The following is a 16,854-nucleotide window of genomic DNA, read 5'->3' on the forward strand; positions in this document are numbered from 1 at the left end:
TAAGATAAGTTTCTTACATATGTGCTATATGATTAACTTGTACCACAAGCTACCAACATGTGCAATACATGACTAAGTTTTCAATCTATCAATTAATTATAAATATATATGAAATCAAATCTCTATCTATAAGACTTCCAAAAAATGTTTCTACAAGATACTATCAAATCTATCTACATTTATCTTCTATCTGATATTTTTTATTTAGGCATCTATGTATGTCCATCATATTCACATCACAAGTAAGGTTATAGAATTCAATAGTACATGTGGTAGTTGATTGAGATCTTTGTTGTAAAAATAGGAATTTTTTTATTACTATTTTTATTATTTTCTTCAAATACAATCATAAGTATTTTTAAGAATAAATTTAGATTATATATGAATTATGAATTTTTTCCTATTAAAAGTAAAATCCAAAAAATAGCACTTTAAAATAGAAGTGTATCTATGAATCTAATTAAAAAAATCCATCAAGATATTGGAAAGGATCTAATTTTAAATAGTGCTTGACTTGTTATAAAAATCTATAAAATTTTGATCTTGTTCTATTAAACTTTTTAAGCATATTAATCCTTATTTCTTTTATATTTGTTGTAGCAAGACTTTTTAAATTCAATTGTGAGATTGATCTACTTGATTAAAATTAGAGTGACTATTATCAAGTACAAACAAACAAGATGTTTTTAAAATACTAAGAAGAAGAAAGGCATTAACAAGAGTGAAAAAGGCTTCACTCTTGCGTCTATATATACTATCTAATTAAAAGGTGCATGACAATCTTCTATAAGGCCTCTAACACATGTCTAACTGCTTGAAAAAATCTCTAACTTGTAAAAGAAGTTTTCAACATGTGCGCCATATGGCCAACTTTTATTATAAGTCACTAATATATGCAACATGTGACAAATTTCTTGAATAAGTTTTCAATCAAACAATCAACTTTGAATATATATAAATTCAAATCTAACACATATCAATCTTTTATTCTCTTACCATAGAATGTTTCCAAAGAATTTTTAGAAGAAAAAATTCTTTTTTCTTTTAAAAAGATATTGTATTTCTAGTTCTTTTGTGGAATGTTGTGAATATTTCTCTTTGGTTTATTCTCTTCTTTTGAGGTTTCTTGATAAAGTTATACTTTTTAGTATTTTTTTCATAAGATACACATATAATAAATTAAATTTTGTAACCAACTTTTTAAACTTTTGGAGGTTATATTTATATTTGATCATATTACAAATTAAATTCTTCAATTTATTAGTCATAAAAAGTTTAACTATGGTGTCAATTCTATGTTTATTAATATTATTCATTGTTAGATTTTGTATAAGATATTATTAATTTCACTATAGTTTTTGCTACTACCACCATAACCTACCATCCATTCAACACAAAATTCTTCATAATCTTGTACACTCCTTTCAAATGCTCTTCTTGTACATTCCTCTTATATGCAATGTGTCCATTGTTCTCTCAACTTTTTGTACAACATTTCTTTCTTATGGAGCTTAATATCACTAGTACCTTTAAAAACTATGATATTTTAATTTCCTACAAGTAAAAGACATATCTAATTGCAGATTATGCAATTGTAATAAAATATTTTAATAATTAACATATACACAATAAATACAAAAACTAACAATTTAAACAAATCTTTTGTAGAAAAAAAAAGAGAAGAAAGAAAAACTTGTTTATGACCATTAATGTAATAATAATGTATCATGTCATTATTTTTAATCTATATTAAAAAAAACATGCTACTTATTAATTTCAATTAATATATGCCAATGTATCCTTTGTTATTAGTATCTATTAAATAAGAATTATAGATTTTTTTAATAATTTATATTATAACTAACTATTTTTAATTTTTATAATACATAGAAGATTATAACTTTTCTTACATTCTTTCTTACTTTACATTTTGTTTGGTCTACTCATACCTATAATAAAATAAAAATAAATAAACTAAGTCTTAAAGATGGATCTACTTGGTAAATTACTTACTAATTTGACCACCAATTTGACTACCAATCTAAAATAATTTCTTTTAGTATAACAATAATTCAATGATAAGATATTTATAGTTAAAAAACTTATTTTTGTATCACTACTTTATTTGAAACACTATTACACTTAAACATATTCCTACTCATTTTAATAAATTACCAATTACTTAAATGATTTAAACAACATTATACTTAATAGTTACAACTTTTATAATTTTAAATTTATGTTTCAAATAGACTAATAAGAAGATTTTTATAAGAAGTGAACCACATGTTTAGACTAGTTTCAATTGTGTTTTTGATCATTAAAATTTTATATTTGAAATTGGTTAATAATCTCTAAAATTAAAATACTAAAGCAAAGCCATGTCAATGAAGCTTCTAAGAAACTTATCTATAAGATATTATCAAATTTATCTATTTTTTTTTTTTTTTTTTTTTTTACTTCTATCTACTCATATTATCTAAATAATTATTAGAATAAATATGGATGTCTGTGATAGGATGCCTTAGTAATCAAATCTAAAGAAAATTTCAAAAATATAGTAATTCGAGCAAAATCATGCTGATATTTGTTCAAAATTTCAAAAAGACCTTACAACATATCATCTCTTTTTAAATTGTAGATCTCTTCCACAAAAATATAAAATCTTTAAACATAGCATCAATCAATTGTAACTATTACAATTCTAACATAATGTGTAAGAATCATAGCTAAAAATATTGAACTATGAACCAACAATGATCAAAATTTAAAATGCAATAACATCTATGTAATTTTAAATTAAATGATATTCTTCAAAAGAACAGAAGCAATATATTGAAGAATCATACATAAAGAATCAAACACAATGTATGCACAATAATTATATAATATTATTTGACTTTAATAAAATAAATTAAGAAATAAAGTATGCATTTTGAATAAATTCACATATTTAAAAGAAAACATTACAAAGAAGCATGCAAATCCTTTAAGAATTGTGAAGAATAAAAATAATATAAACATTATCTTAGAAACAAATATTGAAGCCATTTATTTGCAATCGATTTCAAATGACAAGAAATAAGAGTGACTATAGATCTCCAAGTTGGCCTTTAAATGGAGGCAAATTTATATTCTACATACATATACATAAGTATTCTTTGTGCTTTGTAGAGGAATAGTGAATGGAAAATAGAAATCAAGGAATAAAGAACAAGAAATAAGAATAACTAGGTAAAGATTTCTTTTGGCTATACACTTGCACATATGCTTTGATATGTGGATTAGATCTTGAATCAAGTGGTATTTTGTTGATTTCGACAATCTAATACAATTAAACGCCACCAATATGAATTTTACTCATTTTGGAGTACCTTCACACGTCAATCTTTGGGTGACTCTCTCACCAAAAAATGTTTTCAAAGAATTTTTGGAGGAAAAAAATTCTTTTCTCTTCCAAAAAGTTATTGTACTCTTAGCTCCTTTGTAACATTTTGTGAATATTTCTTTTTGGTCTATTCTCTTCTTTTGATGTTTTTTAATAAAGTTATATTTTTTAGTATTTTTAGTATGTATGTATATATATATATATATATATATATATTTTCATAAGATACATGTGTGATAAATTAAATGTTGTAACAAACTTGTTAAACTTTTGGATGTCATATATTGTTGTTTACATAACATTCAAAAAATCTATTATCATTTTTCTCATTCTATCATTGATACAAAAGTTATCATATTTGACAAATATTTTAATTTAAGAATGTTTTAATTTAAGGATGTGCTAAGGAGGCTATTGCTAGATATCTATTCTTTATATCCTCAAATGTTTTGACCTCTTTTGTTATTAGAGCAATGTAAGATGTAGCTTTTACGTGCAAAACATGTGTATTTGTCTATTATTCACTAAACTACAATAAAGTACTTGATCATATTAGAATGATTCTAATTACAAATATTATAAAATGTGATCCTTCTATAATAATCTAAATGTGATGATGTGGGTTATATTGATTTTAGACTTGACATCAAACATTCATTAATAAAACTGAAATTATAAAACTAACACTAGTCTCTAAGATTATCACATGTAATTGGAACTTGACCAACTCCCATCAGCTACCAAGCTTGATGTTGGATTATGAAAGGGTGAATAAATCACAATGAACTACTAATGGATGAATGCATAAATGAGCTAAAAGAGTCCTTTTCCATGGGGGGAATAAAAATGAGAGATACAAAAGAAGTAATAGATTGTGTGGAAAGGGAAGCAGCCCCTTCTTCTTAAAAGAAGAATGTTACCATGATGGCTTGGTCGGGGATAGAGGTGGGGGGGGGGAGGAGGAAGGAGCAGAAAGAAAGGTTGGATGCGGTGGAAGGGGGAGTGGGGGGGTTCCGACACATGGCGATGCACATGGGGATCGGGGGGCGTTGAGGTGGTCGGCTGCGACGCCCCCAAGGCCGGATTTGGACCCGCTTGACGCACCGACTGGCAGTGCGAACCGGATTTTGGCCATTGTGGCCTGTTTTCGTCTATTCTGGACACTAGACCCGGACTTCACCCCTTCCTTCCTTGTCTTGATTTTCTCAAGGTACGCCCGGGCCTGGTCAGAGCTTAGGGACGGACGGAGGCCAGAAGAAGAAGAGTCTGGAAGCCCCTGGAACTCCCCCAGCGCTCGCGGGTGCCCGGTGGAGGGCCGGGTCTGGGGGGTGAGTCATTGGGTCCGGAACCCTCTAGAAGTTGCTGGAACGCGCTCGAACCCGGCGAACCTTCAGCTGCGAGCAGCCAACTGTTGATTCGGCCGATATCGTCAGCCTAGAAAACTCAAGCCTCGCTGCTCGCTCTCGCCAATTGATACTTAGATTTGTCTCAGCATCGCGGCTCTGAACTTGCGAGCGTCCGTCTCCGTCTCTCTAGCTACCAGTGCCCTTTAGGTGTTAGATTTGGTTTCCTTTTTCTAGCGTGTTGCTGTTGCGTTCGAGGGGAGTTTTCTAGTGAGCGTCGCCATGGCTGGTAAGGGCGAAGGTCCTGCTATCGGCATTGACTTGGGCACTACCTACAGTTGCGTGGGAGTATGGCAGCATGATCGCGTTGAGATTATTGCCAACGACCAGGGTAACAGGACTACCCCGAGTTATGTTGCATTCACGGATACCGAGCGACTTATCGGAGATGCCGCCAAGAATCAGGTGGCCATGAATCCCACCAACACCGTCTTTGGTACGTTTCGCGTTTCTCTGCCACCTTTTCTGCGTTTGAATGCATGAGGTTTTGTTTCATTTTTTTTCCTGTTGTGGTCTGCGATGGTGCGCGGCCAACTCAGTTCGGGTACTGTTCCTCAATTGTATTACGTTTTTGCGCGTAGCGGCCCGGAACATCCAGTTCGTCGGCCGGAGTGTAGCGAGTGTTTTTGTTGTGCTTGCAAGTCCGAGCGACCAGCTAGTTTGGCGACTGTCTGCTTGTTTGGGTTAGAGGCGTCTCTAGTTCCGCGTGCGTCAGTGCTCCTAGTCGGGGATATTTAGTGTGGATTGTTGCGATTCCAGAAGAGGTTCTGTGGAGGGCTGGTGTCCTAACCTTTTTCTCGCTTTGCTGCCGTGCAGATGCCAAGAGGTTGATCGGAAGGCGGTTTAGCGATGCGTCTGTACAAAGTGACATGAAGTTGTGGCCTTTCAAGGTTACACCCGGGGCAGCCGACAAGCCCATGATTAGCGTGCAGTACAAGGGCGAAGAGAAGACCTTCGCTGCAGAGGAGATATCCTCCATGGTTCTGATTAAGATGAAGGAAATTGCCGAGGCCTACCTCGGTTCGACAATTAAGAATGCCGTGGTCACTGTTCCCGCGTACTTCAACGACTCTCAGAGGCAGGCCACCAAGGACGCCGGAGTGATTGCTGGGTTGAATGTGCTGCGTATCATCAATGAGCCAACCGCTGCCGCTATTGCGTACGGTTTGGACAAGAAAGCGTCATCCGTGGGGGAGAAAAACGTGTTGATCTTCGATCTCGGAGGCGGTACCTTTGATGTGTCCCTTTTGACCATCGAAGAAGGTATTTTTGAGGTAAAGGCCACTGCCGGAGATACTCACCTGGGAGGAGAGGACTTCGATAACAGGATGGTGAACCACTTCGTCCAGGAATTCAAGCGTAAATACAAGAAGGATATTAGCAGCAACCCCCGTGCGCTGAGGAGACTGAGAACCGCTGCTGAGAGGGCGAAGAGGACCCTCTCCTCAACTGCCCAGACCACGATCGAGATCGACTCTTTGTACGAGGGCGTGGACTTCTACTCTACCATCACTCGTGCCAGATTCGAGGAGTTGAACATGGACATGTTCAGGAAGTGCATGGAGCCAGTGGAGAAGTGCCTCAGGGATGCTAAGATGGACAAGTCATCCATCCACGATGTGGTGTTGGTCGGAGGATCGACCCGTATCCCCAAGGTGCAGCAATTGTTGCAAGACTTCTTCAACGGCAAGGAATTGTGCAAGTCCATCAACCCCGACGAGGCGGTGGCGTATGGAGCGGCGGTGCAGGCTGCCATATTGTCTGGAGAGGGTAACGAGAAGGTCCAGGATCTATTGCTCCTGGATGTCACTCCTCTGTCTTTGGGTCTGGAGACCGCAGGAGGGGTGATGACGGTATTGATTCCCAGGAATACGACGATCCCGACGAAGAAGGAGCAGGTGTTCTCTACCTACTCTGACAACCAGCCCGGAGTGTTGATCCAAGTGTACGAAGGAGAGAGGGCAAGAACGAGGGACAACAACTTGCTAGGAAAGTTTGAATTGTCCGGAATCCCCCCGGCTCCCCGTGGTGTGCCCCAGATCACAGTGTGCTTCGATATCGATGCAAACGGTATCTTGAACGTGTCGGCTGAGGACAAGACTACCGGGCAGAAGAATAAGATCACCATCACCAACGACAAGGGCCGTCTGTCGAAGGACGAAATCGAGAAGATGGTCCAGGAAGCCGAGAAGTACAAGTCTGAGGACGAGGACCACAAGAAGAAGATCGAGGCAAAGAATAGCCTTGAGAACTACGCCTATAACATGAGGAACACAATCAGGGACGACAAGATTGCAGCCAACTTGGATGCCGCTGACAAGAAAAAGATTGAGGACGCAGTCGAGGCTGCCATCCAATGGTTGGACCACAATCAATTGGCAGAGAGCGACGAATTCGAGGACAAGATGAAGGAGTTGGAGAGCGTTTGCAACCCCATCATCGCGCGCATGTACCAGGGAGGTGCAGGAGGTGCCGCGGGTGGTGCCCCCTCGTACGGAGGAGATGATGATGCTGCTCCGTCTGGTGCCGGCCCCAAGATTGAGGAGGTCGACTAATTTATAGATTGATTTTTGCACTATTGTGGTGCTTCTATTTGGTTGAGCTGTTTAATTCTTTTGCAGTGAAGCTGTTAGAAGGGATAGCCACCCCATTTTTTTTTTTCTTTTTTTTTTCTTTTTTTTCTTTTTCCCCTTTTTCCCTTTAGACGGCGCTAAATTCAGAAATTCTTGAGGAATTCAGCCACTTTCAAGGTTGTACGTTAACTGCCGAAGGAAATATACTGCGCTCGATTCTTGTAATCTTCGTTCCACACTCGTCGCGTGAAGCATGGATGGTAGTGTCGTTTGAGTTGTCAGTGATCCAGTGAAGATGATTCAAGTGCACCTCTGTCCGAACCGACCAATTGTATGTGACTCGAAAGTGCTTCAATTCAAGCACAGTTGGGTTGCGGATAACCCTGTATCATAATGTCGCTGCTCAGTGCTCCAAGGCGCTGATAATGTGCGCCAATTCAAGGATTTCAGCGCCGGTTTCAGCCCCTCTGGGAAAGTGCAGCTGTGTAGCGTCGAGATGACTGCTGCTTGCCGATGGAATTCTAGTATTTAGTGGATGTGCACCGTAGCGATGGGTACCTTGGTTTGGAGGGATTGTGTGTGGTTTGAATGTTGATTGCCTGCTTTGAATTCGTATGTCGCTCCTATCAATTTTAGGCTGGAGTTGGCTCTTGGTGCTGGACTGTTTTGTTTATTTTGAGATATGGCGGTATTTGTCCAAACTGTCGTTTATTTCTTTGGGGTTGGACTTTGCGGGTTACTGTTCGGCCTTCTGTGAAGTTGGGTTGGTTGTGGTAGTCTTTGGTTCAGTTGCTAGATTATGTTTGAATTTGTTAGCACGATAGATGGTTTGTTGTTCCAGTGCTCTCTTTAGTTGCTGTTTATGTTGGATCGTGTTGCATGCATTATCAGCTGGTTGGAGTCACGGTTGTGATTGTACATATCCTTGTGTGGAGTGGAGCTAGATTTTCATGTTTGATGTCGTGTGCAATGGGATTTGGTTTTTGTATGTTTGTTTACTTTTATTTGTGGAAAAGTGCTTCACCATTATATGTTGTCATCATCTGTTGTTTCTTTAAATATATATATATATATATATATATATTCTTTTTTTCTTACACGTTAAAAAGTGCTTTGTTATAATATTAATAATATCAAAGTGAGAAGAGTGTATGTACAGTTTATAATTTTTATTGAATAATACTTAATGCATCAATGTATTGAAGAAAATCAATATTAATTTAAAAATCTTAATACTTTACATCATTAAATTATGTAGAAAATTATTATAAATAGATATAATGTAGATGTTTATATATATATATATATATATATGATTCTTTAATACCTTTGAATCATTTAGGAAAATTGATTTATTTTATTTCATATATTTTTTGTTAAGTAAGAATTAATTTTAATCTTATTTAAGAATTACATATATTATAATACTAATTTATATACATATATATGTATATATATATATATATAAAAGATTATATATCCATTTATGTATATCTCTATTTATTTATGTAGTTGTTTGAAGATATGTAAATTGAGAGGCATATGCTATATTTATGTTATTAATTAGGATTTTTATTAAAGTTGTATTACAACTTAGTTTCACTAAAGGCCTCAGGCCTTGCAAAAGTGTTGTGTCAAGGTAATTTATAGCACACTTTGTCCAATTGCCACAACAAACAAGTTAGAATACCTAGAAATGATCCAATGTTTGTTCTCTATATGATCTATGAGCAAAGTTGCACAAATTAAAGAGGCTTTTTTTACACTTCTTTTCCAATTTTCTTCTTTCATTTGTAATATACCTTAGAATATGTACACAAATCCAATCCAATGACAAGAAAGAATCTTCCAAGTTATTACTTCTTTTCCAATTCTTCTTTGTTAATATTAGATTTAATATCTAAAATTCTCTTTACTAGTTGATTTAAACACTAAAATATTCGAATAATTGGTTTTATTTCTCTTTTGTTCAAAGAGGCGAGTTCAAATAACTCCAATCCACCTAACTTGGGCCCTAGGTTGTAGTAACAAGTAAACCATTGTCAAAATGTCATTTTCTTCTCTATCTCATAATCTTATCTTTTCTCTTGATTCTCCTTTTGAGATTTTATGATGAAGTTGAGTAGATTCTAAATTTCCTTTACAACTCAAAAAAGAGAGGAGTATGCTTATTTTATTTCTTAAAAACATTTTACACAAAGCATTTGAGTCCTACTTTGGTACTACAATAATAGTTTTATTTCAAGCAATAATTTTTGAAGTTTAATTAAAATAGATCTAAAATATGAATCTAAGATATTTTTATTTCTATTGGTAATTCTTCAAAATATACAACATTGGAATTGATTAAGAGAATCAAACAACAAAACTTTCTATTGTGAGTTAATATTGTTATCCTTATCAATGGTCTTTTGAAAGTAAATATGTGAATCTATGTCATTGTAATATTTGTATAAAGAGAATCAAGTATATGTAGGGACAAGAAAAATTAAGAATGAAGTCAAGTTTTGTAAGGACTATAGATGAAAGTAGAGGATTGTAGAAAGTACTTAAACAAGATGAAAGCATTGTTGGTTGATGAATAAATAAGCCAACAAAGTGAGGTTTAAGCCACACACAAATCATCTTCTTAGAAGATGCATTATTAATGTTCCTATTAAGTTTAAACTAAAAGGATGATTAGAGTAGTGTTGTTTAAATTGGAGACCAAAAAAGCAATGAGGATTAATAGCAAATACCATTAGATTTAAAGAATTTCAAAGTATTTTATAGTTGAGTATTTACAAAATTAAGAATAGTCAATATTTAGAAAATTATAATTAAGATGCTTAGCAAATAAGGAAAAGTAGCAAAGTAGTAGTTGAAAGATAGTCATGAGAGATATCTATTACATTGCATTCTTTACAACTTCAGAGAATTAAGGCTCTAAAGACTAAATTCCTACAAAACTTTGAATAATCTATAAAGATTCTAATATTAGTCCATGGTGGTCTATTTTATAATACAAGTGCTTTACTTCTCCCTTATTCCTATATATTCATACTTAAAAAGATCAACCCACAACAAAAGTTGAATAAGATTAATCTTTATTCATATAAAAAATTCTACAAATCTATATAAATAAAGAAACTTGAAATTTGCTCTATTATAAAACCTTGACTACCACTGCACTAACCTAACCATTGTACAACTAGAAGAAATATCCATATTGTGCTAAGTCCTTAACTTAAGTACATGAAAACATCATCTAATTCTTCATTTGTCTTCATCTAATTCTTCATTTGTCTCTATTTAATCTTCCATTTATTTCTCAACTTTTGTCTTTTCTTTGTTTGATGTATCTATTTTATTTTGCATATCTTTTGTTTTATATTATGACATTTTAATCCCCATGATTAGCTTGAATTTATCTTGAGATACTTTATTATAGTAATGTGTGAGGTAATAGGTCTCCATTATGCATATTATACTACTCTCCAATAAAACCTTGACTTAAAACTATGTGTTGATTAGTAGTGGTTACAGTATGTTAACATGTATTGGAAACCATGTTGGTGGTAGTTTTATTATAAATTATAGCATGAATATCCTTCATCAATAAAATGACATAATATTGTACAAGATTTGGATATTATTTAAAATATTAAAGAAATATGTGTTCTATTTGGTTGTATTATTGATCTTCATGTTGGTTACTTTCTTCAATTTCTAATTTATGGTGTACTTTCAAACACCAAAGAACATTTTGGCAAAATACTAGAAATTGAGGATTACTTGATTGAGTGCAAGTAGGGATTTCTTCCTTATCACCATCGAAGAAGGTATAAAGAAGCTCTAATCATCCAAAAAAAGAAACATGAAGGTAGGATATTGAAGATTTTCTTGAGAATTATGATTGTTCTTGTAGAATCAAAAGAAAGCGTGATAACTAGGTGGAGATGGAGAGGTGATGCATTGGTGAGCTATGGTACCTAAGATAGATCTTCATCCTCTAAATATAATTTGGATATTGTTGTTTAGACCAAGCATTCTTCAAAATGGTGCACCTCAAACTATAAGAGCTTGGGATGCTTGAAAGCTAGTAATCAAGTATGTTGTATAATGATTCTTATTGTGTTGCATATCCAAGCAATATAGAAAGCTAAAACTCAATCTAAAAATCTAAAAGATTAATAATATTCTTTTATTCTTTATATTCTTTTTGAATCTCTTTTTAATATTTATTAATTGCTTTTAATTGTTGGATCTTGATGTTTGTCATGACCATCCTATCTTCTACTTTTTGAAGTATTTTTTGTATTGAGGTAAGTCAAGCAACTATTTTTTATTTTTTTTATTTTTTTTATTTTACATAATTAATAATTGGCATTTTATTCAAAGATAGGCTATTGTATGTAAATAAGCTTCTACCATCTATTTCTAAGTTGTAATCTTTGAAGTAAGGTTGCAACAAATGCAAGCCTCAAATTGAGTTGAATTGAATAAGGGCAAAGCAAAGTAAATTAATAGTGAAGATTTGCATTCTTAACCATGCAGAGAGGTCCATTGCAAAGTACTTAATGGTGCTTACAACCATGGTAAAGTCTTGGAGCCTAAAAAAAACTTATATCTCTTCCAAAATATTAGGATTTGTAGATGTAGATGAAAAAAGATTTTTCAAATAGTATGCTTCTTATTCTTATGTACTTTTGTCCATATTAGCCTTATATCATTCTTGGGTTCTATTAACTGTACTTGCATTATTATATGTACTTGAGATAAACGATTTGCCAAATCTTTTGTCATAGGTTTATTGAATTTTTGAGAAGTGAAAAGCATCAAGTTATGGATGATAATCATATTTAACAAAGAATGGTATTTATTGAATAGAAGAATGTATCTTATTATTATAAGCAAATTTTGCTAATGGTAAAAAAACTATCCAATCATCTTATTGATAGTTGATAATACACCTCAAATATTGCCTCAATACTTGATTTATGCACTTTTTTTGTCCATTTCTTTGAGATCTATTGATATATAAAATTAAGAGATTTTGGCTCTAGAATATTAACATTAAGATTGGAAAAGAAAATTAGCTATCATCAGAGTCAATTTTAGATAATATTTGATGTATTTGACCATCTTTATAATCTTTTTCTAACTTAGATATTAAAAAATATGCAATTATTGAATTGAAATCATTGATTCAATCATTAGTTATTAAAATTTTAATCTATTGTAGGATTTATTAAGAATTTATTTAAGATTTAGGATTTATTTAGGATTTAATTAAAATTAGTTTAAGAACTAGGATTTAATCAAGATTGATTCAAGATTTATAATTTGAATAAGATTTATTTGGGATTTATTTAGAATTTTTAAAGAAGATTTTAAGACCTTGGTAAAATTGAGTTTTACTACCTTGGAAGCCATTATAAAGAAATAAAGAAAGATTTTAAGGTCATACAAGGTTCTTAGGCTAATTGGATTTTTTAAAATACCATGGTGAAGTCAAAAATGAAAAAATATTAGTTTTATTAATAAGAAATAGGAGGACCAGCAGTTCGTCTAGTCATTATAGAAAGAGAGGTGCACAAGTTCTATATGGATTATAGCACCTTGGATATAGGTAGGAACATAAGGCTAAGGCCTTATGGCCTCCTTTAACAATCCATATATTCTACTTATGAGCCTTGGTAAGGCTCAAATTCTTAATCTCTTAAGTAAATTATCTTTGGAATAAAAATTATTAACTTTTTTATTATTTATCTTCTATCTTTAATCTATCATAACATAATCATGGTAACTTGGATTTATAAGTTTTTTATGTCATTTAAAATATAAAAAGATTATTTATTTAAAAATATATTTTTTATTTTTTATTTTTACTTTTTATTAGATAAAAATCTAATAAATAGATTGTGATTAGTTTTATAGTGTATAATTGCTTGATTGCATTTGTTCCACTTATTTTGTGATGTGCTTCTTTTGTTCTTATATTTTCTATTTCTATTTTACACCACCAATTATAAACAACTTTTAATCGAGACCATCTTATAATTTGAGTTGAAGGGTGAAATTTACCTTCATAGATAAATATCAAGGAAAAACTTAGCTATTTTTTTTTTTTTTACTTATGATAGATTTTACACAAAATAAAAAATAAGCCATTTTTAAAATCCTATTGGACTTCATTCAAACTTTAGGCCAAAAACTAACTAAATCTTAAATCCTAAATAAATCCTAATAAAATCCTAAATTATAAACCAAATCCTAATCAAATCCTAATCAAACTCTAAACCTTAAATCAAACCCTAATCAAATCATAAATCCTAAACCAAATTTTAAATCCTAAACCAAATCCTAATCCTAAATCAAATTATAAACAAATCTTAAATCCTAAACTAAACTCTAAATCCTTAATCAAATTATAAATCCTAAACCAAATCTTAAATCCTAAACCAAATCCTAAATCCTAAACCAAACTCTAAATCCTAAATCAAATCCTAAATCCTAAACCAAACTTTAAATCCTAAATAAAATCCTAACTAAATCTTAATCCTAAACTAAACCTTAATCCTAAATCAAATCCTAACCAAATCCTAATCCTAAATCAAATCCTAATCAAATCCTAATCTTAAATCAAATCCTAACCAAATCCTAAACTCTAAATCAAATCCTAGTAATTTCAACAACAGATTTAAACCTCAACAACTAATGAATGAACTATTGATCTTAATTCAAAATTTTCACACTTCTTAAAAATTAAGTTGAAAACAAGCACAAAAAATTTGAAAATAACCAAATAGATGATAACTTCAAAAACATGCTCGGGTATTGGCCGGCCTCCTTCTCCAACCTTGATATCAATTTTTTAGAGCCAATATCTCTTATTTTCACTATTTTATTGATCTTAAAATTTTTATATATATAAAAAAAAAATCTACTATCTTCATCTATAAATTTCACTCTAATGCAATGAGTAGATTGCAAGAAATCTTAAAAACCCTCACTAGACCTAAAATTCTACTTTCTGAGACCATGATCCACTTAAACCTCAATAATCCTCAATTCAACCATTAGATCAAGTTCAAATTTATAACACATATTAAGCACAACTATAACCATTAATGCACAAAATTTTATCTACAGATCTATTACAAAACTCTTAAAATTGCCTAATACGTCAATCCTATTTTATTTCACAAAATCCAAGTCATCCACAAACAAACTTGACTTTATCAAGCTCTTACAAAATTATTACGAATCCAAATCATCCTAAACCAATGCTCAAAGAAAAAATATCTAATCTACTATCAAATCCCACTCTCTGATCTGCAAAAGAACCTCTGAGTTCTTGTCAAGACTCAGTTTTGTGCCTCAAGGTCTGATTTTGACCCTAGTTCATAACTGGTTTTTTTTGGATATCAATATCTAGTTTTTTTAATTAAATTTTACTAGAATTTATTCTTAACTTCTTTCTAAAGATGCTTATATTATTTATTTTTTCAATCTACTTTTTTTTGTCTTATTTATGGTCCTACAAAGTAAGTAGAAGTCACCTTTCTAAAAATGCATCATTGGTACCTTTTAGTTTTACTACCCTTTTGACTATTAAATATATTTTTAAGATAATTTGTTCTAATACTTTGAACTAAGATCTCCTAAATTATAATAATTTCTATACTCTTTTACCTATTAATTGTGTTATATCATGACAACATATTTGTGTTTTGCTTTCTAGAATATATAAATATTTCTTGAAATAGAATAGATTATTCTTGAATTTGAATTTAGAAGTATTATGAAACTGAAAAGAATTATTTTTAATATCATATACGAGAAAATTAGAGGACATATTCAATTGAACTTGCTTGAAAAAGCTTGAATTAACAATCAATATTGATTTCATTGCTTAAAGATAAAAATACTTTGACTTCAAGAGAATCTTTGTTTATTAATCAAAAGTTGCATCTCCTTCTTTGAATACTAGATAAAAATGTCTAGAAAGCATGTCTAACAAGCCTTATTATTTTTTGAATCAATAAGTGATCTTAGAATCAAATCTTATTAAAAACATGCTCCAATGGTCTTAATGATGATTCAAAATATATATTGCTATAAAATATTTAAAATTCTTGTGATTTGTATACATGGTAACTTGATTGAATGTACCTTTTAGAAAATGATATCATTCTTGAAATGCATCTATTATTGCAAGAAACTCTTTATTTTAAATCTTATAATTGATCTTAGCTTTTAAAAATATTTTAAAATCAAAAATTATTGAGTGGAGCTTAACATTTGTTTCTATTCATAATAACATTCATAGCAAAGTCTAAGGCGTTTGTTTTCATAAAATAATACCTCAAAGAAATAAACATGATTAAAGATTATTATAAAAATAAATGCTATCTTTAAAGCTTCATAAGATGCTTTAGTTTCTTTGCTCTACTCAAGATTGTCTTTATAAGTCAAATGTATAGAAAGAGTTATAATTTGAAAAAAAATCTTAATAAATATTTGGTAATAATTGATAAATCTCAAAAAATAATATACATCTCTAATTGTTTTTGGATTTTTCTAATTTATGATAGTTTGGACTTTCTTAGGATCTATCATAAGGCCATCATTTGAAATGATGTATCTTAAAAAGTCAACTTGAGTAATTTGAAATATATACTTTTTTTTTATCTTGGCATATAATCATATATCTTTCAATTTTTATAATACACAACAAATATGAAGTTCATATTCTTTTGTATTCTTAGGAAAAAATTGTCTAGATAACAAATAGTAAAATCATCAAGAAACTCACAAAAGACATCATTTATTAGATATTAGAAAGTAAGTGGTGCATTTGTGAGTCCAAAAAGCATGACATTATATTTGAAATGCCTATACATAGTTCAAAACATAATCTTTTATTCATCTTCTTCTTTAAGGCATACTAAGTTGTATGCTCTTTATAGATCTATTCTTATATAAATCTTTATTTGATTAATTTAATAAAAAACTTGTGAAATTAAAAGTAGAAGATAGTTATTTTTTGATGGTGATCTTGTTGAATCCTCAATAGTCTTTATATATTTGTAGAGATCCATCTTTTTTCTTCACAAATAAGATAGGAATTCCTACTAGAGATTTAGAATGGCATATGAAGTTCTTAATCGAGTTTTTGTTGATGTATTTCTTAAGTATAGCCAACTAGTTTGATGATAAGCTATAGATTGGCTTAAATGGTGGTTGAATTCTTTGAAGATTGATGAAATAATTATATAGATAATATTCTAAAATAATATTTATATTTTTCATCTCAAAAACGTCTTGATTATCATGATATTGGCTTAGATAGCTATTTGAAGTCTTTTCTTTATAAAAAATAAGTGTGGCATATATAGCAAAAGTTAATCTTTTTTATTTGTAACATGCATGGAAGTTCTTGCACTTACTAATAAGAATTTGATTATATAGGAATTATGAGTTTTTACTTGAGTAAAATAATCTT

The 16,854-nt window shown here is 31.3% G+C and overlaps 1 protein-coding gene across 1 annotated transcript; it reads left to right on the plus strand.

Moving 5' to 3' along the window:
* Window positions 1-4,868: 4,868 nt before the first annotated feature.
* On the plus strand, window positions 4,869-7,589 carry LOC112279892 (heat shock 70 kDa protein 1). Its single transcript, XM_073532849.2, has 2 exons — window positions 4,869-5,227; window positions 5,608-7,589. Exons 1-2 carry the CDS (start codon window positions 5,014-5,016, stop codon window positions 7,344-7,346), a joined length of 1,953 nt encoding a protein of 650 aa, XP_073388950.1. The 5' UTR covers window positions 4,869-5,013; the 3' UTR covers window positions 7,347-7,589.
* The last annotated feature ends 9,265 nt before the right edge of the window (window positions 7,590-16,854 follow it).

The sequence above is a fragment of the Physcomitrium patens genome, chromosome 3 (assembly GCF_059467195.1).
Source record: "Physcomitrium patens ecotype Gransden chromosome 3, ASM5946719v1, whole genome shotgun sequence".
NCBI classification, from domain to species: domain Eukaryota; kingdom Viridiplantae; phylum Streptophyta; class Bryopsida; order Funariales; family Funariaceae; genus Physcomitrium; species Physcomitrium patens.